We start from the raw sequence: 27,583 nt of genomic DNA, 5'->3' as shown, positions 1-27,583 counted from the left end.
TTTCCCAGCAGCTCCGCAAAAGCACAAGACTTCACGCAGAAACGTGGGTATCTATTTTTTTTTCCCCCATGTATACGTTTCATACAGTCAAAATACAACACAGAGTGCTTTGCACTGACAAAAGAGCAAGAAATTTCACATTTGAGGGTGAAGCAGCCATTTTAGGCCGGTTCGGGCCATTCTTCAAGCAGGAATTTGACCCAAGGATTTTCTCTGTTTTCGACCCAATTTAAACCAGGTCGGCACCATAACATTTTCTCGACATGTCTATCATGAGCAGACTCACAAAATTGTTGCATGAGACCATGCCCGAAAAGAACCCCCACCCCCTAGACACACACACACACACAAATTTTGGATTTTTTGATGCATAACTATTTGATCTTGTCTTCTTCCAGTGCCTCCCTGCCCAACCTGCCTCGCTCATCGTTTCCCCCCCACCAACCACTTGATCCTGTTCGTTTGTTTTTTTTCCAGAAAGGAAAACTAACTGCACCAGTAACCGAATCGGCTTGAAAAGGTTAGTGAGCAGAACATGAATCTCTCTCTTCCGTTTGTTGCGAGCACAGCACTCAAATCAAAGACCAGGCCTTTCCAAAAGCTGGAATGTATTTTCTCAACAGAGCCGCAAAGTATGACGGTTATCAGAATAACATGCTATTAGAAATCCTTTTTGCCTCGCTGTTTCAAATTTGTTCCTATCAAACTGTTCCCATCTAAATTTTATGTGGCGTCATCCAGTCTTTGCTGGGACCCGTCACATGCTGACCAAACTCCGCGCATCACACCAATGACATTTCTTAATGTCTCGCAGAGGACGCATTTGATTGACACGCCGTGTGCCTCATATTTTCCGTGGCAGTTTCCTGGAAAATGATAAAGAATTCATTGCCTTTTTCCACACATTGTTCACACAGAATTGCCATTTTCCACACATTGTTCACACAGAGATGACCATGTGTGCAGCGCTATCATGAATATGAATTACTCAAGAGGCACCGGATAGACGACAATAGTTGCCACTGTCTCAGTAATGACATTGACCCTGAGAACGTTGGCTACGGCCGCACGGATGATTTTTCATATTTTATTTGCTCTCCTCTGCACAGCGCACTCTTATGTTGAGTGGATCGCTCTTAGTTCAAAGTGGGTTTATTTTTGTTGTTGTTTTTTTTAACAAGGTGAAACGCAGGGGCATGCAATCAAACGCATTTCACTTTGCTGAAAACTATCGTTGACCGGAGCACTCGGAGAAAACCCACGCATGCATAAGGGAGGACATGCATGCAAATTCCACACAGGGAGGCCCGGGTTGGAATCCAACCCGGGAATCCACCGTGCCATCCAATTCAGTTGCATATATCTGTAATTCACAGATATTTGAATTAGTAAATTAGTTGCAGGTATCAAATTAGTTGATACCTGCAAGTAATTTGCGATATCTAAGATGGCTTTTTTGACTCGTCATAGTTCCAGTTCCATAACATTATTTCACTGACTAAAACATGAGTTAAGGACATCTTTGATTGAGGTTAATTACAGTTTTCTTGAACTTTAATTCTGACTCATGAGATTTGGATTGTCTATTCCAAACTGGCGTTAGTCGCGGATATCTCGAACATTAATTTTGACAAGGCAAAATCTAATTAAAGTTATTTGCGACACATCCAGTCAAGCTTCCTATTTTAAATATGCACATTGAAAAGCGACGTCACTTCCTGTTTGGGCTCACTTGCCGTGGCGGGAAATTGCAGCATGGCTGTTCAGCCAAAGCAAAACCTGTCCATGGACAGCGCGTCCGAACACTCCTTCCTCAACTTCTTCTTCTCCATGCCGGAGAAACCGGAGACAACTTTCCGCATATTCGACCGCAGCGAGTACTACACGGTTCACGGGAAAGACGCAGCGTTCGCCGCGAAAGAAGTTTTCAAGACGAACGCCGTCATCAAGCACTTGGGCTCCGGTAAGCTAGCGGCGCGTAGCTTAGCATCAGCTGGAGACATGCTAACAGACTAATTCAGCTGCTTTTTTCGGCCTGCTTTCGTCTCTTCGTTCCAAAACGTGGGCACATGTTTAATTTGGACACGTGTCGGTCGCCAGGGAGTCGTAAATTGGACAGCGTGGTGTTGAGCAAGCTCAACTTTGAGGCTTTTGTGAAGGACCTGCTTCTGGTCAGGCAGTACCGCGTCGAGGTGTACAGGAACCACAGCAAGAACAGTAAGGAGCATGACTGGAAGATTGAGTTCAAGGTTTGTGTCTACAGTTTAAGCAAACGTGCTACACAGTAGGACGTAACATAAAAATAAGGATATGTGTGTGTGTAACCCCCCCGCTAATTTCCAGTTTAATATCTCTCACAGGATAAATAATACCACTTTCTCGCTAACTCTCACCGTTGCTGTTTAATCCAATACCTGTCATGTCCCCTGACTCTTTGAAACCACTGTATTCAGGTTGCTATGATGTTTGTGGGAAAAGAATGAAGGACGTCAATCTACCAATTTTCCGCCATCTCAGCAGGCTGAGATTTTGTTTGTTGAATTGTTGATCTCTCCCACTTCATTTAGGCCTCTCCAGGAAACCTCGCCCAGTTCGAAGAGATTCTGTTTGGCGGCGGAAATGGTGCTGAAGGCTGCACGGGTGTGGTCGCTGTGCGTGCCACCTCCGGCGTGGTGGCTGTGGGCTACGTGGATGCGACGCAACGCACCATGGGCGTTTGCGAGTTCCCCGACAACGAGGTCTTTTCCAACCTCGAGTCGCTCCTCATACAGGTCGGCCCCAAGGAGTGTCTTCTCTCTCAAGGAGAGGGCAGCAAGCTACGGGAGGTTTGTTTTTTTTTCCTTGATTTTTTATTTTTTTTTGTTTCCCCTGAAAGTGAAAGAGTTCAAGAGAAAGTGTTCCAATCAAGCTCTGCAAAAATAAATGACAAAATATAACGGTATAATTCAAAGCAAGTAAAAATTGATACAATAAAACAAGGCTAGAATTCAAAATGAATACAGCACGATGTGATACAAAAAGAAATATGTGCAGGTGGTGCAGCGCGGTGGCGTGCTGGTGTCGGAGAGGAAGCGAACGGAGTTCAATAGCAAGGACGTGGTCCAGGACCTCAACAGGCTGCTGAGAGCCAAACGGGGAGAGACGGTGGCCAGCAACACCCTCCCGGAGCTCGACAAACAGGTGAGGGCCAGCGGCGGACCAGTACTGGAAAGTGTCCCTCGAGGAGCGTTTTGTACGAGGGGGAGGAGTGCTGTCTTTTTGAGAATTTCCCCGATAGGCGACGGCAATTTAGTTGAATGAGACCAGATTTGTTTCGTTGCGGTTTCCCGGGCAGGTGGCCATGTCCTGCTTGGCCGCAGTGGTGCGCTACCTGGAGCTTCTCTCCGACGAGTCCAACTTCAACTCCTTCAGCCTGACCTCGCTGGAGCTGGGTCAGTACATGAGGCTGGACAGTGCTGCTGTCAGGGCGCTCAACCTCTTCCAGGTGGGGGCCCCAACACCCGCTGGCATATTTTCTGGTGTTTTTTTTTTGTTATTGATGACACGTTTGCCTCTCGTGCAGGGTGCACCCGATGACACCAGCGGGGCTCACTCGCTGGCCGGACTTTTGAACAAGTGTCGCACACCTCAGGGCCAGCGGCTGGTCAACCAGTGGATTAAGCAGCCGCTCCTGGACACCACTAAAATCGAGGAGAGGTAATATCTCGGATGTTTGTTTCCATCACCGGTGCGAACAAAATGATGCAGGGTTGTCTTAGGAGATTTTGCAAACGTGCAGGCTGGACCTGGTGGAGAGTTTGGTATGCGATTCAGAGCTGAGGCAAACGTGCCAGGAGGACATTCTGCGGCGCTTCCCTGACCTCCAGCGACTGGCCAAGAAGTTCCACCGCCGCAGCGCCACCTTACAGGACTGCTACCGCGCGCACCAGGCCGTCGACCAAATCCCCGCGCTCATCACCGCACTGGATAGATATTCGGGTAGCAAAATCGCTCGATGGCAAACCTCGCTTTAGGCCTCTCCCCCATCATCTTTCAAAAGAGAGAGCCTGAAAATAAAATTGTGCAATTTTCTTTCAAACATTCATTCATTCATTCATTTTCCGAGCCGCTTGATCCTCACTAGGGTCGCGGGGGGTGCTGGAGCCTATCCCAGCTGTCTTCGGGCAGTAGGCGGGGGACACCCTGAATCGGTTGCCAGCCAATCGCAGGGCACACAGAAACGAACAACCATTCGCACTCACACTCACACATAGGGACAATTTAGAGTGTTCAATCAGCCTGCCACGCATGTTTTTGGAATGTGGGAGGAAACCGGAGCACCCGGAGAAAACCCATGCAGGCCCGGGGAGAACATGCAAACTCCACACAGGGAGGCCGGAGCTGGAATCGAACCCGGTACCTCTGCACTGTGAAGCCGACGTGCTAACCACTGGACTACCGGGCCGCCCCTTCTTTCAAACCAAAAAACTGATTTCCAATTCTAATGTTTTGTTTTTTCTCCCTGGGGGGTAAAAAAACGAGGGGTGATAAGTCATGAATGTGTCCATGTTGTCATGCACACCGCTCGCTCCTCTACATCATGTGATTTGGTGCTTTTTCCCTTAGGCGACCACAAGGTCCTGCTCGAGGCGGTCTTGATCTCCCCGCTCAGAGACCTGCAGGGTGACTTCAGCAAGTACCAGGAGATGATCGAGACCACGCTGGATATGAACCAGGTGCGTCTTTCTCACACTTGGAGCATTCTTAAACCAGTTACTCCGAGATAACGCCGGCACCCTCGTTGGTTGTTTGTTTTAATTTGTTCCATGTTTTTTTTTTTTTTGCTCATTTGTTTTGTCATATGGTGTTTTTTGTCCTTGTGGACGGTTCTCAGCGTTTTGCCCCGCGACATTTGTCGAAGGAGAGCGGTCCGTGCTTGATGGCTACGCCCTCTCGGCACTGATTTTTGATTGGGTGGGGATTTTTTTTTTTTTTTGCGCCTGGTATGGTCATCATTTGCCATAGCCCCGTTGAGTTCATCGGAGATTACGACCCCGTTTACGGACCATGTTTGGGTTTCTAATTTAATTTGAGGCGTCATCTCGGGTCGCGGAATGACGACGTACGTAATGTTTATCTGAAGATTGAAAGCCTTGATGCTGGCGACGCTGAACTGTTTCAACCCTTTTGCAGATTGAACACCACGAGTTCCTGGTGAAAGCCTCATTCGATCCCGTGTTGAGTGAACTCCGGGAGAAAATGGACGCCATGGAGAAAAGCATGCAGGCCGTGCTCAACGCCGCGGCAAGGGAGCTAGGTGACTACGGCGCGCTCGGATGGCGAGTGCATCCGCGGGTCATAACGCGATTAAAGTGTGGAGCGGCCATGTGGCGTGGCGCCGCATAACTTCTAAATTCTTGGCCTCGCGGTCAAATGGACGTTTTGTCCCAAACCGTCGGACGGCAATCCATGACGTCAAACAAGACGCGGCATGTCAATGCGCGTTGCCATGGTTGGCCCTCGGCGGAAAATTAATGGGTCGCGCGTGGCAATCTCCGGGCGACATCGTTATCTCGCAATAATATGGATGGAAAATATCTTTAAGCGTCTGCAATAAATTTCAAACGCTTTGCACGACAGAGCTGACGTTCACAGTGAAACCGGTCACGGCATCACAGGTTTGGACGCTGGCAAGACGGTGAAGCTGGAGTCGAGCGGCGTGCTGGGCTTCTACTTGCGTGTCACCTGCAAGGAGGAGAAGAACCTGAGGAACAACAAGGCATTCACCACACTGGACGTGCAGAAGAACGGCGTGCGCTTCACCAACGGGTTGGTGTGCCTCCTTGTGTCTCGCGTTGCAAAAACAAACGCCACTTCTGACGTGAACGCAACATGTCCGTGACGGGTGCCCGCTTTGCCTGATCTGACCTGCCGTTTGTCCTCAGCAAGCTGAGCGCGCTCAACGAGGACTACGGCCGCAGCAGGGAGGAGTACGAGGAGGCGCAGAATGCCATCGTCAAAGAGATCATCAACATTGCCTCAGGTGCGGAATCCGCGGCGTGTGTTTTGACGCGCGTCATCCACGTGATGGTTGGCGAGCAGCTTCTTGAACTAGAAAGAAAGTCGACGTTTAGATACATCCACCGTTTCGGGTCATTTATTTTTATTCAATTTTTTATTGATATTATTTTATTATTATTATTTTTTTAAACTTTAACTAGGCTACGCGGACCCTCTGCAGACCCTTGGAGATGTCGTGGCGCTACTGGACGCCGTGGTTAGCTTTGCCACGGCGTCGGTTTCCGCCCCCGTGCCTTACGTACGTCCGCGCCTGCTGCCCGACGGGCCGCGTCGCCTGGAGCTGCGGCAAGCGCGCCACCCCTGCATGGAGACGGACGCCGACACTTGCTTCATACCCAACGACGTCACCTTTGTGCAGGGTCAGAAGAGCTTCTACATTATCACAGGTGAGTGCGTGCTCTCGTTTTGTTTATGTCATTATCCAACCATTTGTCTCCTGTCTAACAACTCCACCCCCCCCCCCCACCAAAAAAAAAACAACACATATAGGACAAGTCCTGATTCCTCCTTAGTAGGAAGTGTAATTTGTTGCCCTTTGGAGCTCTGTCCACACATGATTTCTAAAATGATTCCTATAAAAAATATTTCGGCCATTTAGGGGTCACCTTGAAAAAAATATAAAAAAAAATACTTTTTTTTCCCTCCAAAAATTAAAATAAAAATGCTTGTCCGTTGCGCCCTCTCGGCCAATCACAAAGCCCAAACTACCACACGAGCGAAAGTCATTTTCAGGATTTGTTAACCAAGTATACGTCTGTCATTTGGTCTTCAGGCCCTAATATGGGCGGAAAGTCGACGTTCATCCGTCAGGTCGGCGTCATCGCTTTGATGGCACAAATCGGCTGCTTCGTGCCGTGCGAGGAGGCGGAGCTGAGCGTGATTGACGGAATCCTTGCCCGGGTGGGGGCGGGAGACAGCCAGGTGAAGGGCGTGTCCACCTTTATGTCCGAGATGCTGGAGACGGCGGCCATCTTGCAGTAGGACAACCCCGCCCGCCCTCCGTCGCCGCCGTCTCGATCCCCGGCCGTAACGTCGCGGTTCTCGGTTTGCAGCTCCGCCACGGAGAAGTCGCTGGTCATCGTGGACGAGCTGGGCCGCGGCACGTCCACCTACGACGGCTTCGGCTTGGCCTGGGCCATCAGCGAGCACGTCGCCGGCGAGATCGGCTGCTTCTGTCTGTTCGCGACGCACTTCCACGAGCTGACGGCGCTGGCGGCGCAGCGGCCCGCCGTGCGCAACCTGCACGTCACGGCGCTGACGTCCCAGAACACGCTCACCATGCTCTACAGAGTCAAGCCAGGTCGGTCTCCGACCAACAAGTTAGCTTCTGTTTTTTTTTTTTTTTCTTTCTTGGGGAGCGGAAGGCTTGAGCCATGTTGAAAAATAAGTTTAGCACAATAATTGCAAACACATTCGCGGCTTGATCGCTTCCGTTGATGCAACAATGGCGGGTCCAGTGAACGTGAGAACCGCACTTCTTAAGCGCCAGCCGTATCAAGTCATGCTTGTCGATTTGAATTCGATTTGTGGTTCAGCCCAAGTGTCCAGAAGTGAGTGTGTGGTTGCGGTGAAAAAACTTCATTGAGCATGAAGACACCCGCTCAAATGTTTGACTTCACTTTCCATGCGGCTCTCCATCTGAGTGGCCCGGGTGTGTGCGCACGCTTGATTGAGCCGTGCGTCATCCGGCGTGACGTGGCGCTCATCACGGGGCTCTTTAGTTGACGCGGGGGAATCGATGCTCCACATGCGTCTCGCTGGTGAGACGAGGTTACACGCCGGCTCAAGTCTTGTGGAATTCGGGGAAATATTGTGCCATGAAATCCTGGACTGCAAAAGCAACACACTCGACAACTCGTCTTGACTGGCAAAGTGCCTCATCTTAAAAGGCTCACTTGCGAGGCGTCACGTTGATCGAATTTGCATTCCGATGACTTTCACCAGGCCGTGCCCCTTAAAGGCTCGCGTCATGTGCTATTTACTTTAAAAAAAAAAAAAAATTAATTGCATCTTTCTGGCAGGTGTGTGCGATCAGAGTTTCGGGATCCACGTGGCAGAGTTGGCTTGTTTCCCCCCGTCGGTAGTCGCCATGGCCAAGGAGAAGGCCCAGGAACTGGAGGAGTTTCAGGAGTCGGCGGCGTCTCCTAGAGAGGACGAGCCCGAGGCCAAGAAGCGACGCAGCGACAAACGAGTAACTATTCGAGTTTGAGGGGGGGGGGGGGTTGACGCTAACCTCTCAATGGAATAAATTGGCTACTTTTGAGGGGGTTTTGTGATTGCAAGGTTGTTGCAAACACACTTTCTCGAAAATTAATGGATATCTTCAATGTTGTAAGTCTTAAGGGAACTCTAAGAAATTATTTAAATGTTTTCATTTTGTTTTAATTATGAGGACGAATAATCGGTTACTGGAATGATCCTAAGCCAAATCTTGGAATTGCTTTTAAAAAAAAAATCCATATTGTTCAGGCCCTACTTCAAACTTTTCGAACAGTTGTACAATCATTTTGTTCTGTATTTGGTTATTTTGTATTTTATTTGGCTAACTGCTATATCGGACGACCTCTCCCACAGTTTAGTAATGAACAAGAGGTTCCAGTGCCATTGCCCCGACCCCGCCCAATACATGTGTCGATATGAATAGCGTCATTAACAAAGCCGTTTTTAACTTGGCTGCCACAAAAAAAAGTGTGACAAAAATGTTCCGTTTTCCTGTGGCAGATGGAATTTGCAAAGATTGACTCGGGGGCTCACTTCTGTCCGTCTTCTCCCACCAGGTCGGAGAAGACTTGATTCAAGACTTCCTTGAGGAAGCAAAGAGTCTCCCCGCTTCCACCATGACGGAGGAGGAGGTGAGGGCTGCGTTGAGGCGCATGAAGACGGCGCTGCTCGGCAAAAACAATGCGTACGTCTCTGAGCTGCTCGCGCACTCACTTCCTGTCATTCCGTCTTGATATTTTGGACACCTAGCGTCACCTGTGGTAAATGATGAGATCCACCGCCCCCCCCCCCCCCCCCCCGAAACTCCAAAACAGTTTTTCAGGTCACCGCATTTTGAGTTACGCGTTTAATAAACTTTTTCATGCATGAAAGGAACAAAAACCATGTTGAAAACCAGTATTTTCATTTAAAAGAAAATGTTCTGTTTTGGGGGGGAGTCAAAACTTTTTTTTAACAGAGAAAAACCTCAAGTGGCGATACTCACGCCAATACACAAACATTTGTTTTGTGTAATGGAGGTTGATTTTATTTTTTTGTGGTGTTGTGGGTATTAAAATGAAATGACTTTATTCCCGTCGCGTATATATATACAACCCTATATAAAATAAATAAGATGTCGCTTCGAACCACTTAACAATCAGTCAAGATAACTTACTCATCAAGTTCCTCCTCGTCATTTTGACCAGCGTGGTGCTTTGGAATACACACGTAAAACTGCCCACTCACCTTCCATGTAAACAAGTTAAGACTAGTATCATCCCAAAGACGATACTATGAACTGAATGATCTCAGAGCTACAATAGTGAATCTCTCATAAGGCTCATTTCAAAATAATACAACCACATAGTTTTTTGTATGTATATATATATATTCCAGACGGGAATAAAAAGTGTCAAGTGAGCACAGCGACTATCCTGGCAAAAAAAAAAAGTGGTCAGCGTCGCCTGAAGGCTCTGGAGATCCTCCAGGCGTTGGGCTCCTCGTAGCGGTTGTAGAGCGGCTCCAGGCGCTGCTGCTTCTTCTGCTTGCTGAGCCGCGTCGGGTCGGACACCTTGAAGAAGGCGGGCGCAAACTCCACCAGCCAGCGCGGGTCGATGGTGGTCACCTCGCGCATGTACTCCTTGGTGGTCAGCACCAGCTCGTGGTAGACGAGCCTGGACAATAGCGGCGCCATCGTCAGCATCCAAAGCAACTGCCGTGTCACAAGTCCAAAGCGCCGATGTGCTCGTGCTAAGCAAGGTTATTACAGTTGATGAAAACTAACAAAATGGTGTGCTTTGACAATTGTCGTTTTTAATTTGCACTCATCAAGCAGGCCATACATACTCACAAAAAACTCAAATGAAACGTTTTCAAGACGGTCAACTGATTGAGGGAAAGAAGGAACAAAACTCCAACTCCAAAACAACCTTTTCTAACCTTGATGCTCACTTACCATTCCGGCTGGCGGTTGAAGAGCGTGCTGGACGGGTGGAGGTACACCACCTGCTGGTCGATGAGGGTACGGTAGCCGTCTTGGGGGTGCTTCCTGGCGGCGTTGCGGAAGAAACCGCTGCAGATGGCCTTCTGGACCCGCACGGTCGACTTGCCGCAAGACACCACGTCCAGCTTGTGTCTGTGGAGCGGACGTCGAAAAGCGGGCGTTTTGAGCGTCGCTCTGGCCGACGGAATGAGCTCGCGGCGCGCTTCACCTGTCCATGATGCTCATCATCTGCTTGCGGATGTCCTGCGCTCTCTTGAGCGAGCGCCCCTGGATGAAGTTCTCGAAACACCAGGGGTTGGAGAACTTGTTGTTCTTCCACGAGTTGAAGACGGCCAGCAGGGTGAGATGGTCGCCTTCGGGCTGGAAGAATTTGGCCTTCCTCTGGTCCGCCTGGATCTGCTTGTCCTGCCAACGAAAGACGCCGCGCACGTTTTCTGCTTCCGTGACATTTTACGGCAAAACAAAAATTGCATGACGAGCGAACTGACACATCAAAAAGAATATATATACAGTATGTGTTTTTTTTTGGGGGGGGGGGGGTTCACAATGCGATCTGACAATTTTTACAACGTGATTGAGGTTTTTTTTTTTTTTTTGGTCGCGCATGTTGTACCTTTGGCCTGTAGAAGACGTTCTGCACAGACAACATGGAGACGATGGTGAGCATCTCCTCGCTGCAGCCCAGATGCACGGACATGATCAACATCTTGCACAACGTGGGCTCCAGGGGGAATTCGGCCATCTGCGCGGGACGCCGGCGGACGTGCGTCAGGAAATGGAGAAAACGCACCGCGCACTCAGGGAAACCACTTTCTGGCGGCGGCGGCAGAGGCCTTTACCCTCCTTCCGAGTCGCGTGAGCAGGCCCTCGTCGTCCAGCGCGCCCAGAGCGTACAGCTGCTCCATGGCCGTGATCAACGTCTCCATGGGGGGAGAGTCCATGAAGTCGAAGGCCAGCATGTCGTTGATGCCCATGGCCTGGTGGACATTTTGAATCACGCCGTACTAGGCCGCGTGCCATTTCGGAACATTTGTTTTCCTTTCCATCCACGTGACAACACGCGTGTACCTTGAGCGAGAGCACCGTGCTGGCCAGGTTGGTCCTCTGGATCTCCGGCACGTTGGTGGTCAACATCTCGTCCCTGTACGCTCGTTCCGTGTAGAGGCGGTAACACTTGCCGGGACCCGTCCTGCCCGCTCGGCCCGAACGCTGCTTGGCCTGCGCCTGGATGATACGACAGCGTTTGCCTGCTAGCATGGAATGAATGTGAATATTTTGTGGGCCACCTATCTACACGAATACGCAGCAGAGGGAGAGGGGGGGGGGTGCTAAGATAACCTTTATTTGTCCCACACTAGGGAAATTTGCAAGGTGCATTTTAAGGGTGATGTGGAAGGGCGGGATTCTTATTATTATTTAGAGCGCATCTTCTAGCAAAATCTAGAGGATGACAAACCTGCGAGATGGGCATCACCACCAGCTGGTCGATGCCTGACTTGGAGTTGTAAACAATTTGTTTGACGAAACCGGGGTCCACCACGTAGTAGATGCCGTCGATGGTCAGCGATGTCTCGGCGATGTTGGTGGCGATGATCACCTAGCGGTCGGCATCATGATCAAAGAGGCCCATGTGTTCAACCGATGTGCCGGGTCGCATAAACCGCTGACGTACAATCCGCCCGTGAAACAACATCCCGATTGTTTCATCGAGTAGTTTGTGCTCACTTTCCTGCTGCCGAGTGGGGCCGGATCAAAGATCCTGGTCTGCATCTCGCTGGGCAGCGCCGAATAGACGGGAAGGATGATGAGCTGCGGAACGTCGGGGCCCAGCATCCGCATGCGCTCGAAGAGCATTTCGCAGGCCGTGTCGATCTCCTCCTGCCCGGTCAGAAACACCAGGATGTCACCTGGAGAGGGGAGACTGGAATTGACATGGCTCAAAATAAAAACAAAAACAACAATTTGGATTGCATGTTCTTCAAATGGGAACGGTTGGCCTTGCAGGTCCATCAAGGTTCCTCTCACAATATCAACAATACAATCCCAACACAAAGAGCTTAGAAATGGAGTTTCTCTCAGCTACTCTTGGACTTGGGAGTACAAAAGACACCGTCTGCTGCCCGTCATTGAGAGTAGTAAAAAATGTTTTTTAAAAAATGAACAAAATCGCAACCGGGGGGCTCGGTCAGGTGGATCTGCATGACAGTGATGAGGCTGGCGTCCAGGTAGTCCGTTTCAGGCTCCCTGGCGTAGAGGATCTCCACCGGGAACGTCCTCCCCGGGATGGTGAAGATGGGCGCCTCGAAGAAGTACTGCGAGAATTTGACAGCATCCAGCGTGGCCGACGACACGATCAGCTTCAGGTCTTTGCGCTTCTGCACGGTCTGCCCGGGGAACATGGCACGCAACGACTGTTGTCCCAACTGTTTGCGTGGCTGAGACCTCGGGGGTGGGTGGGGGGGGGGGGGGGTGTTACCTTCTTGAGCAGGCCGAAGAGGACGTCCGTGTGGATGGTCCTCTCGTGGGCCTCGTCCAGCATGATGAGGGAATACTGGCTCATGTCGGGGTCGATCAGGCATTCCCGCTGCAGCATTCCGTGAGTCATGTACTTGATCAGCGTCTCCGTGCTGGTGCAGTCCTCGAAACGGATCGTGTAGCCCACCTAGAAAACGAGCACGTTGCTAAAACGGTGACTTTCATTCCATTTAGTAGACTGACGTCATTCAAATGGACTCGTATGTACTGAATTTCTAAGTCAGGGGCGGCAAAGCCCAAAGTAAAAGTCGTCTGCTGCCACCCGGTGGACACTGCGCGCACGACAGGCGGCTTCGCTCTCACCTCCTGGCCCAGCCGACAGCCGTACTCCTCCGAGACCCTCTTGGCGACGGACATGGCGGCCACGCGGCGGGGCTGCGTACAGCCGATCTTCCCGCGCGCCGTGTATCCGGCCTCCGCCAGGTACTGCGTGATCTGCGTGGTCTTCCCGGAGCCCGTCTCGCCCACCACGATCAGGATCTGGTTGTCGTGGACGGCCTGCGGAAAGCGAAGGGGAGAACAATGAGCGAGTTAGGGCGGGACTTCCCCGATTGCGCCGGCGGCCTTGCGGACCTGAACCAGCTGCTGCTTGAGGTTGAAGATGGGAAGGCTCTCCCGCTGCTGCATGATGGACAGCTCCGTCTTCCTGCCGTAGGACACCTGGTTGCCCCCGAAGGCATACCGCTTCCACTCAGGAACGTCAGCAGGCAGGGCGCCGATGCCGCGCATATTGGCGGCAATCTGCCGCCCGTCGTCTGCGAGGGGAGGACGGCGAGTGAGCCGGGCTCGCAGTCGCTTCCCTGCGCTAAATGGCACGCCGCGGCGCTTACAGTCCGGCATGGGGTCAATCCAGTTCTTGTGGAGGCCGGTGGGGATGCGGTCCATCTCGTCTGCGCGGGCCGCCTGCTTGAGCTCGCGACGCTCTTTGGCCAGGGCGCTCTGCATCATGGCCGCCTGTGACAGCGAGCCGTCGGGATTCTAAAAACGGAGAAAATGGACAATCGTTGGCCACTTTGCTCATGAGATCCAAAACAAATATTCTGCCTTTCAAAAAAAAAAAAGAAAGAAAAAGGACTTAAGAACGACAGTTCAGCACACAGAAAAACAATATGAAGTCAATATAAATTATGAATGATGTTTTAAAAAGTAAAGTAAAGTCTATTTTCTAGAAATATGATCAGAATCCACACCTTGACGATCTTGACGGGACTCATGCTGGTGCTCCAGCGGGTCTGACCCCGCAAGAAGGGCGGTTCCTCTTCTACCAAGTCGATCTCCACGTCCACGTCTGCTGACGTGATCGGCATGTCATCGCACGGTCACGCGAATGGGCAAAAAAATAACCGGCGACACGCTTACCATCCTCGTCGTCCAAGTTGGGAAGGATTCCGGTTTCCTCATCAAACTCTGGGTATTCCTCCTTCGGGAGCGCGTTGGCGGCAATCATCTGGATGAGGATGGGGAGACTGTTTGGAATCGGGGTGAGGAATCTACTCGATCGATTCATTCTGATGATTTGTCTTTGATGACCGCTGACCTGTTTGATCTCCCATTTTTCCAAGTCGGTGATCTTGGCCACTCGCTTTTGCTCACTGGGGTTCTCCTCGCTCTCCACAATGCAGACCTCCACGGGAAAGTCTGGATTCCTCAGGGCATCGTCCCCGGCACCTGCGCCCATTTCAAAGTTCCTCCTGCGGTTGGGGTTCAGGTCCTCTCCGGTTTCTTGGTCGACGTCCTGGAACAACGTGTCCAGCTCTGTCAAAGTTCTTTTTTTTGTCGCTCGTCCTCCTCCGCCTGGGACCGACCTTCATGCTGAGGCTGGCCTTTGTTCTGGTCACGGACAGGACTTTGACCCGGACCTTTTGTCCCCTGCTAACCACAGTCGACACATCTGCTATTCGCCCTTCCTTGCGCAGTTCCGACACGTGCACCAGGCCTTCCCAGCGCTTCCTGCATACATTGTTTTCATACATGCATACGATTTTTTTAAGAAGCCCCAAAAAAAAAAAAGTAAAATTAAATTATCCCCGACAATGACATCCTCAGCAATTTTCTTGTTCCTCTTCCGCTTTTTCTGCTCTTTTGGTTTATTTTCTACAGTTTTGGGCAGAATGTGGAAACAATAATTCTCCTGGGTTTTGTTTCAGAGCAGGACTTGAACTTTCAGGTCAAAAAAATTAATAATTCCACGAACACCGGGGCATACCTAAGACCTTCCAGCTGGACAAAGCATCCAAACTGCATGACACTGGACACTTTCCCACAGTAGATGTTGCCCACCATGGGAACGTCAGACAGAGGCCGCTCGATGGGTTTCGGCTGCGGGATCACCTCCTCCCGGGACGGGCTCGGCGGTCGGTCACTCCAGCGGGACGGTCGTTTCCGTCGCCGCTTGCCTGACGCATCGCCGTCACAGTCTGTCAACTTGAGACCATGCGACTTCTGAGTGGTCATCTTGCTTGCATCTTTATTTCTGGCATTGTGCAATGTTGTGTTTGTGCTGAGAGAATGACAAAGTGACATTTCAATTCCTCATTCGGGTAAAAGCCACAGAAAATGGGTGAATCTTTAATATGCCTGGTGGTGGTGGGGGGTTATCTGGTTTTATTGGAAACTCACCGAGGTGCACAGTGAGGCATGAGCATCTCCAGCTCCTTCATGGCTGCTGCGGCAACTTGCTCATCGTTTTTACTGTCTTGACATGACGTCATCTGAAGGCCAGAAAGTCACAAACAATACTTTCGATGTTTCTTTTTTCAACAAGAGACGAATGTCAGGATTTGCAGGGATGACTTCAATATAAAGTGGATGCAAGAAAGTTTATTCATTGTTTGAGAATAGAGGGCAGTGCCATACCCGCCACACGGGATCATCTGCTTTACATAAAGCAGGATATTTCTCTTTCAGCTTGTCTCGTTCACTCTTGGGGTTTTGCTGATGTACTATCGTGAGCCGCAGGTAAACAAAGACCATATTCAATACCCGCAACAATATTCGTGGTAAAAACATTACAGAGAAGGAAGAAAATGTCTACCTTGAGTCGTTGACGCTTGCATGGTTTTGATAATTCGAAATAAATTCGTGGTGAGCGTTTCCTGAAAGATACAACACAAAACGTTGACCAACAACTATCTGAAATGTTACAATTGTCAATTCTACACGGAACCTACCGTAAAGTCGGCTCCATTTTGTGTCAAGGCAGCTTTAAACTCCCCAAATGTTGGATGTTTGTCTGCTAGGCTGATGATGAATTCAGCTAGCCAACAAGAACATGTGAGCAACACCTTCAACATTAAAACGTGTTACCTGATAAATTGTTGCATACCAAGATCCTTTTCGCTTATTCCAAGGTGGTTTTCCAACTCCGTGCACACTTTGGACACCAAAGATAAATACTCCAAACATTTCAGGTCATCCAGCACTGCCATTTTGGTTGGACTCGTTTGTCATGACACGGAAGTGACTCTTCTTCTACGCTAAACTGAAACCAAGCGGCCGCGCTAACGTCGCCCTCTAGTGGCCACATAGGTGGAATAAATGTAACTTTCGGAACGCTAAGAAGAAATAGATGGGACTAAAATCATTAAAAACTAAATATTTAAAGCTACCTGCGCATTTCACATGAAATACCCTTAAGTGATTCTATAATTTCTTTTATCATTGTAAATTATTTGTCCCCACTCCTCCACTTTTCCCCAAAAAACATTAAGGCCATGTTGTATTCAATTTTTTTTATAGACTGACGAGCAAGAACCGGAACACAAATTACTATTCACAGAAAAATTAACTATTTTTGGATGGTATACATTTTACATGAAATGTTGAAAATAATGAAGGTAAAATTTACAGTCGTGTGGGGGGTTTTTTGCGTTTGTTTTTTTCGACGGGAATTAAAAAAAAAAAAAACAGCGACTACCCTGGCAAAAAAGTGCTCAGCGTCGCCTGAAGGCTCTGGAGATCCTCCAGGCGTTGGGCTCCTCGTAGCGGTTGTAGAGCGGCTCCAGGCGCTGCTGCTTCTTCTGCTTGCTGAGCCGCGTCGGGTCGGACACCTTGAAGAAGGCGGGCGCAAACTCCACCAGCCAGCGCGGGTCGATGGTGGTCACCTCGCGCATGTACTCCTTGGTGGTCAGCACCAGCTCGTGGTAGACGACCCTGAGGACGAAAAGGGAATGCGGTCACCCCATTAAAAATATTACAGATGTCCAATCGAGGCAAAACATGTTTATGAAAAAAAAGCTTAGAAAGAAAAAAAAAGCCGAGAATTTTATCTTGAAAAAAGTGACATTAAAAAGATGAGGTAAGTCAACTGCAGTCGTTTTTGATTATTCCGAATATGTTTTATGAGATCCCATCAAATAAAACACAAAACCGGAAAATCTAAGCAGTATAAAAATACATAAGAGGAAATTAATCACATTTCATATTTGTTTTGGAAAATCTAAATAGTCTCGTTTTAAAATACCTGACAAATATTTCAAAGAGAAAAAAACAATTTGAACCCCCCCCCCCCCCCCCCCGCTCACCATTCAGGCTGTCGATTGAACAAAGCACTGGAAGGGTGGATGTAGACCACCTGCTGGTCAATGAGGGTCCTGTAGCCCTCCTGAGGGTCCTTCTTGGCGGCGTTGCGAAAGAAACCGCTGCAGATGGCCTTCTGGACCCGCACGGTGGCTTTGCCGCAGGACACCACATCCAACTTGTGTCTGAGAAGCAGCGTTTAAAAGCTTCTGAGACGATTACGTGATTTGATGAATTCAGGCCGAGCCACGGATCCATTTTCTTCACTCGGTCAGTGCTCGTGTGTCATGACAGTACCGGTCCATGATGCCCAACATCTGCTTGCGGATGTCCTGCGCTCTCCTGAGCGAGCGAGCCTGGATGAAGTTCTCGTAGCACCACGGGTTGGAGAACTTGTTGTTCTTCCACGAGTTGTAGACGGCCAGCAGGGTCAGATGGTCGCCCTCGGGCTGATGGAACTTGGCCTTCTTCTGGTCCGCCAAGGCCTGCTTGTCCTGTGTCGCACACGCAACAAATAAAACCGTTGATGAGAAACGCCGATAACAAATATGTCAATTCCAAAGAAGGGAGATCTGGCGGCGGCTCGCCTTTGGCCTGTAGAAGACGTTCTGCACGGACAACATGGAGACGATGGTGAGCATCTCCTCGCTGCAGCCCAGATGCACGGACATGATCAACATCTTGCACAGCATGGGCTCCAGAGGGAATTCGGCCATCTGCGCGGGACGCCGGCGCACGTCAGCCATCGGCGAAAACCCAACCAAAGAACATCGCCGGCGGCGGAGGCCTTTACCCTCCTTCCGAGTCGCGTGAGCAGGCCCTCGTCGTCCAGCGCGCCCAGCGTGTACAGCTGCTCCATGGCCGTGATCAGCGTCTCCATGGGGGGAGCGTCCATGAAGTCGAAAGAGAGCAGGTCGTTGATGCCCATGGCCTGCCGGAGAGAGGGCGCAAACGGTGTTTGGCGCGCGGGTGCCGACGGCATCCACCTGAGCTCGTCGTGTGGCGGCCGCCCGCGTGTACCTTGAGCGAGAGCACCGTGCTGGCCAGGTTGGTCCTCTGGATCTCCGGCACGTTGGTGGTCAACATCTCGTCCCTGTACGCTCGCTCCGTGTAGAGGCGGTAACACTTGCCGGGACCCGTCCGGCCGGCGCGGCCCGCCCTCTGCTTCGCTTGAGCCTGTGGGAGATCAAGACGCGTTTTAATGACGAGCTCGGGTTCACGGGAAGCTCCGGCGGGGGGCCGCAAGCTAGCTACCTGCGAGATAGGCGTCACCACCAGCTGGTCGATGCCCGTCTTGGAGTTGTAGACTTTCTGCTTGACAAAGCCGGGGTCCACCACGTAGTAGATGCCGTCGATGGTCAGTGACGTCTCGGCGATGTTGGTGGCGATGACAACCTAACGGGAACAAACTAAGTTCAGAGAATGCACGCGGAGCAGCGACTTGACGTCTGATTAAAAATAAATAAATCAGGAGTTACGTACAGTATTTATGATTTTTTTTTCAAAGTTACTTTATTCTCAAGCAACACACTGGAGTTCCGGGCTGCAAAACAATCAAGTGGTCACTCCGGTCGATGGCTAAACGTACTTTTCTGCTGCCCGGCGGCGCCGGGTCAAAGATCCTGGTCTGCATTTCACTCGGCAGTGCGGAGTAAACCGGCAGAATGATGAGTTCGGGGACGTCGGGGCCCAGAGACTTCATGCGCTCGTAGAGGATCTCGCAGGCAGTGTCAATCTCTTCTTGCCCAGTTAGAAAGACCAGGATGTCGCCTGTAGGAGGAGGGCGTCATGACGTGATGGTTTGGGGTGGGGGGGGTGTGGGGGGGGGGGGCACAAGTGACATACCAGGGGGCTCGGTCAGGTGGATCTGCATGACGGTGATGAGGCTGGCGTCCAGGTAGTCGGTCTCGGGCTCTTTGGTGTAGAGCACCTCCACCGGGTACGTCCTGCCGGGGATGGTGAAGATGGGCGCCTCGTAGAAGTACTGCGAGAATTTGACGGCGTCCAGCGTGGCCGACGTCACGATCAGCTTCATGTCCGTCCGTTTCTGCACCGTCTGCCGATCAAAGTCACCAGGGCAGCCATTTTATTTTTTTTTGGGGGGGGGGGGGGGGGCTGTCGCAAGATTTGTCTGCGGTCTCACGATATGTTGAATGTGCGAAAACCACAAAAATGGGAATACAGTCATTGAAATAGTCACTGGCAGTGGAGAGAAACCGATTTCAGGCAGTGTTTTTGATCACGTAATAAATAACACGAAATGACGACGCGCATCTGAAAGTATGCCACGAACCTTCTTGAGCAACCCAAAGAGGACGTCGGTGTGGATGGTCCTCTCGTGGGCTTCGTCCAGCATGATGATGGCGTACTGACCGAGCTCCGAGTCAATCAGACACTCCCTCAGCAGCATGCCGTCCGTCATGTACTTGATCACCGTCTCGGGGCTGGTGCAGTCCTCAAAGCGGATGGTGTAGCCCACCTACGGACACCGAGTTTCAAAACGGGAAGCGGGCCGTAAAATGGCCGTCGGGGGGCGGGGGGTCCGGCCACCGGAAAGGGCGTGCCACGCGCACCTCCTGTCCAAGACAGCAGCCGTACTCCTCGGAGACCCTCTTAGCGACGGACATGGCGGCCACGCGTCGAGGCTGCGTGCAGCCGATCTTCCCCCGCGTGGTGTAGCCCGCCTCCGCCAGGTACTGCGTGATCTGCGTGGTCTTCCCGGAGCCCGTCTCGCCGATCACAATCAGGATCTGGTTGTCGTGGACGGCCTGCGACGAGAAGACGAGAGCTCGGCGGGCGAGTCGAAAGCCGGCCGGGGGACGGGAGTCGAACGAGGGGCCGGGGCGCAAAGCAACCAACCTGGATGAGCTGCTCCTTCAGTTTGTAGATGGGTAAACTCTCCCTCTGCTCCAGGATGGAAAGCTGAGTCTTCTTTCCGTACGACGCCTTGTTGCCGCCAAAGGCGTGCTTCTTCCACTCGGGGATGTCGTTGGGCATCATGCCGATGCCGCGCATGTTGGCGGCTATCTGCCTGCCGTCAACTGCAACGGAACGCGCGTCATCATTCGGAGCGCAAAATAATAGAATAAAGCACAAAAGGGTTGCGCGGATTTTCCAATGGGTTCATTCGTCAAGTTCAATTGAAACTCATTCATTCATTCATCTTCCGAGCCGCTTGATCCTCACTAGGGTCGCGGGGGGTGCTGGAGCCGATCCCAGCTGTCTCCGGGCAGTAGGCAGGGGACACCCTGAATCGGTTGCCAGCCAATCACAGGGCACACAGAAACGAACAACCATTCGCACTCACACTCACACCTAGGGACAATTTAGAGCGTTCACTCAGCCTGCCACGCATGTTTTTGGAATGTGGGAGGAAACCGGAGCACCCAGAGAAAACCCACGCAGGCCCGGGGAGAACATGCAAACTCCACACAGGGAGGCCGGAGCTGGAATCGAACCCGGTACCTCTGCACTGTGAAGCCGAGGTGCTAACCACTGGACTACCGGGCCGCCCCAATTGAAACTCAATGATTGTCTTTTTGAAGAGAAATCATTTTCCGAAAAAACCCACTTGAACGAGGGTTTAAAGACTAAAAAAATGTTTAAACAAAATCAAATCACGGGACTGATTCGTTTCCCTTCTACGATTGACATGGCATCCATTTTATGAGTAGATGTCACTTTTTTTTTTTTTTTGTGGATCTGCACTTTGAAAAAAGCCCAAGCCAAGTCTTCCGACGTACGCGATGCAACTTGTGTGTCCCGGACATCTCAGCTGACAGCACAATTCCAACCGCCAAAGTCGGCGGCGCCGCTTACCGTCGGGCAGCGGGTCCACCCAGTGTTTGTTGAGGCCCATGGGGATGGAGTCCATCTCGGCCTCGCGCGCCGCTTGCTTCAACTCCCTGCGCTCTTTGGCCAGAGCGCTCTGCATCATGGCCGCCTGGGACAGCGAACCGTCGGGATTCTGCGCGCGCAGGCACACATACGGAAATGTTCATCGGCGTGGCCGCGGCGCCCGGGGCAAACTTCACATAAAAAGAGCGTCTTCGCCCGCAGGGACGCGTCAGCATCAGTGCACCTTGACGATCTTGACGGGGCTCATGTCCATGCTCTGTTTGGTGTGTCCTCTCAGGAACGGCGGCTCCTCTTCCACCAGCTCGATTTCCAAGTCTTCATCTGGGGAAAGCGTGACGGCAGATGGCGTGAGCGCCAACGCCTTGATTCGGTTTCCGAGCGGACTACGACGTGTTTCGTTACCCTCCTCGTCGTCCACTTTGGGAAGGATCCCCGTTTCATCGTCAAAATCGGGGAATTCCTCTTTGGATAAAACGTTGGCGGCGATCATCTGAGGGAATAATCAATCGTTACGGATCGAGACGGCGGCAGTGGCCGCTCGATTTCGGTGTGTCGTGCGTTCCACATGTTCCGACCAACCTGCTTGATCTCCCATTTTTCTGGATCCGATATCTTGGTGAGTCTCTTCCTCTCGAGCGTGTCATCCTGCTCCAGCTCGCGGGCGGGGCCGAGGTTGAGGTTGCTGGGCCCGTCGGGGTTCCTCATGTTCACCTCCTCGCTGCCGTCGGGGCCCACGTTCCTCCGCCTGTTGGGGTTCAGGTCCTCGCCCGTCTCCTGGTCCACATCCTGACAAAGGCGAATGACAGCCGGTGACGACGAGTGCCGAGACGTCTCGCTCATTAACGGCGTGGTTCCCCTCGCTCACTTTCATGCTGAGGCTGGTTTTGGAGCCCGTGAAGGACAAGACTTTGATCTTGACTCTTTGCCCTTTGCTGACCACGTCGGCCACGTTGGCCACTCGGCCTTCTCGTCGCAGCTCCGAAATGTGCACCAAACCTTCCCAACGTTTCCTGCGGCGTACATTCGATTTGTTTCAAAAGGACACCAAAACAGGAAGGCGCATGTAAAACTAGCCACGGGAGACCGCCTCCGTGTGAAGCGCACGGATCGGCAGAGCGGTTCCAGACCTGAGGCCCTCCAGTTGGACAAAGCATCCGAACTGCATGATGCTGGTGACTTTGCCGTTGTAGATGTCACCCACGGAGGGCTCCTCCGGGGGCGGGCGGTCCACGTGTTTGTCCTTCCAGTCTCGGTCGTGATGATCTCTGCGGGGGCTCGGCGAGCGCTCGCTCCAGCGGGAAGACCGCTCGCGCCTCCTGGAGCGCTCGCGGTCTCTGGGGCGATCGCGGTCTCTGGAGCGAGATCTGGACCTGGAGCGCGAACGGGAGCGGTGATGCCTCCTGCGGTCCCGGTCCCTGTCCCGGGGTCTGTGTCGGTCCCGGCTTCTGCTCCGACTGCGACGTCTGCTCTTCTCCGTGCGGCTCCGATCGCTTTTGGAATCGCTGCCGCTCACGCTCGGCATGAACATCTCCAGCTCCTTCATGGCATCAGACGCGACCTTCACGTCTTCTTCGTCCAGGAGTTTCTAAGGAAACACAAACACTCGGTGCTCTCGGATCACGTGTCACGTGATCGGTGGCTGGGTCGCGTTGTCAAGCTCATACCGGCGGTGCTTCGTTTGGCCTGCAAAGCGCAGGGAACAGCTCCTTCAGCTTGTCCTTCTCCGACTTTGGCTTCTGAGCTTCAGAGGCTGTGATGGCAACATCAAGGCATCTTTTTTAGTGCGTTTCTTTCACGTGTTCTTCTTACTTTTTCTTTTCTGATTGACATAAAAATGATTTATTAGATATAAACACATAACGGGGTAGGACTAGATACGTTTTTTTTACTTCTTCCTACTCCCTTGAACATAATAACTGTTGAACGAAGACTGATTTCTTTCTTTTTTTACCATTTTATTTACCTTATTTTCCATCTAATTATTACTGTATATGTTTTATGTTCAATAAACCAAACGTGTCATTTCAGAGAGCAACACGGTGAATGTCTAGACAACGCTGAATGTCGACAGAAAATTAAGGTTATTGCTCTTCTCGGGCCATTTAACCCAACATAAGTGAGATCTGAACTAATGTGAATTTCTCTGAGAGGAAAAATGACAAACCACCTTTACTTGTGGACGATTTGGACGGTGGTCTCATTGTCTGAATAAGCCTGAGCAAGTTGCCGATGAGGGAGTCCTGTCAAACAACGCCATGGGGTCAACGCCAACTTCACGATCAACATTTGTCATGTGATGAGACAAATTTGATGAGACGAACTTACCGTGAATTCGGCGCCATTTTTCAGCAGGAGAGCTTTAAAGCCGTCAAATGTAGGTTCTTTTTCCGCGAGGCTAATGACGAATTCAGCTGAAATACAAACAAGCACCTTATTACTCTTCTATCGTAGGCGAGTCGCACACACACATAAAAAAAAAAACAGCTAACTCCGAACTTGAATATGCAAGACAAGTCAACATTAGCTGGAGCGAAGTTAGCTTTAGCGAACTAGCTCGATTGTTCGGCGTGGTGAGCAAACCTAAATCTTTGTCGCTGATTCCAAGATGGTTGTCGAGCTCCGTGCACACTTTGGACACCAAAGATAAAAACTCGAGCTGGGAGAGCTCGTCGACGTCTGCCATCCTTGCTCGGGTCTCGTTTACTCGCTTGGTCGGAACAGAAGCTAACAATCCATGCTAGCACATTACTGGATACGACCAACAACTTCCGCTTCCGGTCTGGGCGGAAATACGAAAGCGTGACATGTCGTGGACAAACTGACTTTGGATTTATCCACGAGATGGCGCCCTCACTGCTTCCAAACGAATTTTGAATGGCATTTTTATGAATACAAATTGTCATTGTTTTTATGACTACATCTTGATTTTAAGTTCATAAGAGTGTTTCATAGTGGAGCAAATAAACATGATAACCAAAGTTTGTTAAGTTGTACTTTTAACAGGGGGTGTGTGTCCCCCTAACCCCAGTATGTGTGTGTGTGTGTGTGCGTGTTATTGCCTGAGAAGCTTCCAGCACAAAGATGTTTTCATTCCTCGCAAGTCCTACATAAGCTCTTCAAACACGGTGCACCTTACCAAATATGCCGTCCTGCGCGATAATCACTCTACGTGCAATTTATTGTTGTACGCTCAGCGTAAGACCTGCTTCGTTGCCTATCCGAGAGCCCCTGTCAACAAAGACACATTGGTGCTGCTGTTTTCTCTCTCTCTTTTTTTTTGCAGCTCCAATGATCATTTACTAAGCAGCCCTGAAAACAACGTTTCATCAATAAAATCACTCCCCATCATCTCTCACGAATGATGGACATACATCAGTTTGGCGATCGGCATCAAAAGGAAGTGAATCCAATTCTGTTCATGTACCCAAACAGGCCGCTTAGTGGTTGTGCCAAAATCTTGATTCACTAAAAACCCAGCAAGCTGCCTGAAGGACATCCCGTTATCCTCGTTATTGCTTTGCTTCAGATGAATGAAGAGCAACAACATTGACCGATTCGCGCCATAAAAATCTGTCGTGTGCGTGAGAGTATTGCAGTAAACACTTTGTACTGTATTGAAATGTACGTCGCAGTTGGGCGTGTCGTCCTCGTCTGACCTGATTTGCGGGCCCACGTATGTGCACCGGGACAGGAGGGGCCGGGGGGTCTTACATAAGCGCAGGGCCTCACATGCTCACATGCACATGGCCCGCCGCCGCTCGGTGTGCTCATGCATGAATGGACGCCGCGGACGAGCGAGTGGAAAAAGTCATCCGGGAGAGGGAGCGCTCATGGTTTTGAACACTTCTGCCAAGAGAGATAAAAATAAGGCCAACAAACAAGACAACAAGAGCGTGGTGCCCACTGGGAAGCGCAGCTGGCTGCGGCTTTCCTTCTCGGCCTAGTGGAAAATTCCCCGCAATGACCGGGTAGAGAGCGTGAAATGTGTGTTTGTGGGGGGGAGAGGGAGAGAAGGGAGGAGAGGATGCTCTGTGTGTGTGTGTGTGAGGTGGGGTCCGCACAAAAGGGTGTATCCAGAGGGGCGGGGCCGGTGTCAGAGAAATGAGGCAGGGATTGGTTGAGAGGAAAGCTGCCCGAGTGAGCTCACGTCCCCCACGACAGGCCCCACCCATCCCCACATGGCCCACTTGACAACAACAACACATCCACAACTCACCACTTCCGACGCCCTTCAGGGCGTCCTTTTCTTTTTTTTTTTTCTCTTGAGTCTTCCATGGAGCCTCACCAGAGCTGTAAGAAGGCAGGGGTCGGAGGTCAAGTCAGTCGTGTATGTGATCCCCCCTCCCCTCCAAAAAAATCTGAAGTGTGAGGGAAAAAGAGCAGTGAGCATTTTAGTCATGTGTGTGATCGGAAAAAAAAAAAAAAAGTTTTCAACGGGAAAACCGCATTCTCTCTCGGGTTTCGGTCCACAGAAAGCGACTTGGAGGTTCAATTTATTTGCGCCTCATCGAAAACAAAAGCCAACAGAGCAGAGATGTCACTTAAAGTCACATATTTATTACATAAATATATCATTCAAATAGACCAGCCACAATTACCAGAAAAATATCTTCCTTTGAAAAGCCTTACCAACAAAGAATAGCTTTCAAAACAAAAGCAAAACGACACGGACATTTTACACATAAACACGCTGATTGTCACACGTGGACCAACACACACACACACACACACCTGACCTGACCCCGCCAAGGGCGTGTGTGTGTGTGTGGGTGTGGTGGTCAGGTGCAGGTGGGCGAGGGTCCAGCGTGTTTTTTGTTGTTTACATGAGAGGACATCACAGTAGATTGGCGGCCATTTTCCTGGGGGTTTTGTTTTTGTTATTTGCTCCTGTGCTGGGACGGCAATGCATTTTTTTTGGGGGGGGGCGGGGGGGATTGGCACCAGACTGGCTTGCGCATGAAAGAAAAGTGAAGTCTCAGATGTTTCTCACCAATTCCCGAAAGACAAATTGTGGACTCGGCGCACCCTTGTGACCAGCATGTGATGTCGCTGAGGCGAGAAAAGACGTTTTTTTTTTTTTTTGGGTGTGCCGCGTGAAAAAGCACGGAACGGGCGGTTTCGCCGTGTTCCGTGTGAAACGCACCGACGAGTCGTTCACCTATTTTGCACACACCAGTTGACATCGAATGATCGATTCTGCAGGATATTGCCATGTTACTTGCGCACAGTCAGACGAGGTCTTTCTTTTCTGGGTTCTGTGTGAAAGACAAGGTGGGAGGGGAAGGGGGGCGCAGGGAATACAGGCTCAGATAAAACCGTTTTTCCAAACGCCGAATAATCTGATGACGGCGTTGCATACAAGTCACAGCAACGTCCTGCTTCACTGGGTTCTGTGTGAAATGTAAATGTGAACAATTTTCCTGTCATGTCTTGATGCAGCAATTTTGCAGATTTCTCCACGGATGCGAAATGAATTTCCCCCAAACTCAACAGATGTTTGGTCCAGATTGCTGGACGCAGTGCTTGCGCACCAACATGGCAATATTCGACTTTTGCTTGGTACTGTGTGAAAGGCAAACAACATTTCCATTGTTGCGTCTCTTTGGTGGGCCAATTTGAAGGATTCCAAGTACATTGCTTTGCACACATAAACAAACAAACTTGCGCACCGATGGCAAGATCCTCCCTACCCATCCCGACACACTTCACGGTCTTTGGCACTTTTCATCTAACTTCCCTGAGTGCGTGCAGGGCCAGGCCGCGGTCACACTGAGGCCTTTGGGACGGACTGAAGAGCATCTCTGCGAGGTGGTATGTGTGAAACTACTCTTGAAAAACAACAACAACAACAACAACAATAACAAAAGGAGAACTTCCCAACAAAGAAGCGCTTTGACATCTACAAATGAGGGATTCGGCGCATTGAAATCCGTTTAGTTGCAGACCGGATTTTGGAGTCGGCGCGCCCCCCCCAACCGCCTCGAATTCAAACAGCGGACACACATTTGTGGACAACGCGCGACACAGAAACATCGAGGACGAGCACGCGAGCTTCGTCTTTTCACCGCGTGACGAAGGGCGTGGCCAAAGCGAGCAAGAAGACGACGAAGAGGTCTGGAGAGGTGTTTGGACTTTGCTGGTGTCGTGTGAGGCGGCTCGGACCTGCTACAGAGGGTTTTTGTTTGCTTTTGTCGTCCCTTCATTTGGGCCGCCGGCTTTGCATACGACCGAGGACGGACGTGTGTGGCGGAGGTCGTCGTGAGGCGGGGCACAAACCAGACACGGGGGGGTTAGGGGGGGGGAAGCCTCAAAACACACTCGAAGGCCCGTCTTTTCTTTTTTGAACCTGAGCAGTCATTTTTCCACCTGACAAACATTTGCATATGTAAAGCCGACTATAAAGCATCT

At 50.9% G+C, this 27,583-nt stretch overlaps 3 protein-coding genes across 6 annotated transcripts; 1 reads left to right on the top strand and 2 right to left on the bottom strand.

The window, feature by feature from the left end:
- The first annotated feature begins 1,462 nt into the window (after positions 1-1,462).
- msh2 (mutS homolog 2 (E. coli)) lies at positions 1,463-9,162 on the top strand. Its single transcript, XM_052072254.1, has 16 exons — positions 1,463-1,963; positions 2,101-2,249; positions 2,568-2,825; positions 3,034-3,180; positions 3,335-3,484; positions 3,563-3,696; positions 3,779-3,978; positions 4,606-4,715; positions 5,173-5,296; positions 5,658-5,808; positions 5,925-6,022; positions 6,201-6,446; positions 6,833-7,037; positions 7,113-7,360; positions 8,082-8,251; positions 8,838-9,162. The coding sequence occupies exons 1-16, from the start codon at positions 1,756-1,758 to the stop codon at positions 9,012-9,014; spliced, it is 2,775 nt and encodes a 924-aa protein (XP_051928214.1). The 5' UTR covers positions 1,463-1,755; the 3' UTR covers positions 9,015-9,162.
- A 114-nt stretch (positions 9,163-9,276) lies between these two features.
- LOC127604880 (ATP-dependent RNA helicase DHX8-like) lies at positions 9,277-16,268 on the bottom strand. 4 transcript variants are annotated; one of them, XM_052072252.1, is made up of 23 exons: positions 16,125-16,268; positions 15,970-16,055; positions 15,834-15,894; positions 15,656-15,741; positions 15,419-15,510; positions 15,006-15,299; positions 14,605-14,749; positions 14,337-14,534; positions 14,159-14,246; positions 13,990-14,087; positions 13,630-13,777; positions 13,373-13,554; positions 13,085-13,297; positions 12,741-12,926; positions 12,438-12,576; positions 11,990-12,171; positions 11,721-11,861; positions 11,333-11,488; positions 11,104-11,241; positions 10,878-11,006; positions 10,473-10,669; positions 10,217-10,396; positions 9,277-9,935 (listed from the first exon to the last, which is right to left on the bottom strand). In XM_052072252.1, exons 1-23 carry the CDS (start codon positions 16,225-16,227, stop codon positions 9,716-9,718), a joined length of 3,462 nt encoding a protein of 1,153 aa, XP_051928212.1. In that variant the 5' UTR covers positions 16,228-16,268; the 3' UTR covers positions 9,277-9,715. The 4 variants fall into 4 exon arrangements, with proteins under 4 accessions (XP_051928212.1, XP_051928210.1, XP_051928213.1 ...); XM_052072250.1 differs by having other exon boundaries at positions 9,278-9,935; positions 12,438-12,648; XM_052072251.1 differs by having other exon boundaries at positions 9,279-9,935; positions 12,438-12,648; positions 13,103-13,297.
- Positions 16,133-23,957, bottom strand: dhx8 (DEAH (Asp-Glu-Ala-His) box polypeptide 8). Its single transcript, XM_052072249.1, has 22 exons — positions 23,756-23,957; positions 23,501-23,586; positions 23,343-23,415; positions 22,840-22,925; positions 22,303-22,760; positions 22,041-22,185; positions 21,755-21,961; positions 21,578-21,665; positions 21,399-21,496; positions 21,137-21,284; positions 20,177-20,358; positions 19,891-20,085; positions 19,611-19,796; positions 19,163-19,373; positions 18,906-19,087; positions 18,572-18,712; positions 18,338-18,493; positions 18,111-18,248; positions 17,905-18,033; positions 17,615-17,811; positions 17,323-17,502; positions 16,133-16,951 (listed from the first exon to the last, which is right to left on the bottom strand). The coding sequence occupies exons 1-22, from the start codon at positions 23,856-23,858 to the stop codon at positions 16,732-16,734; spliced, it is 3,609 nt and encodes a 1,202-aa protein (XP_051928209.1). The 5' UTR covers positions 23,859-23,957; the 3' UTR covers positions 16,133-16,731.
- Between the last annotated feature and the right edge of the window lie 3,626 nt (positions 23,958-27,583).

The sequence above is a fragment of the Hippocampus zosterae genome, chromosome 7, assembly GCF_025434085.1.
Source record: "Hippocampus zosterae strain Florida chromosome 7, ASM2543408v3, whole genome shotgun sequence".
Taxonomy (NCBI): Eukaryota; Metazoa; Chordata; class Actinopteri; order Syngnathiformes; family Syngnathidae; genus Hippocampus; species Hippocampus zosterae.
Note: the sequence above shows the minus strand (reverse complement) of the source record. Positions and strands in the feature narration are given on the sequence as shown.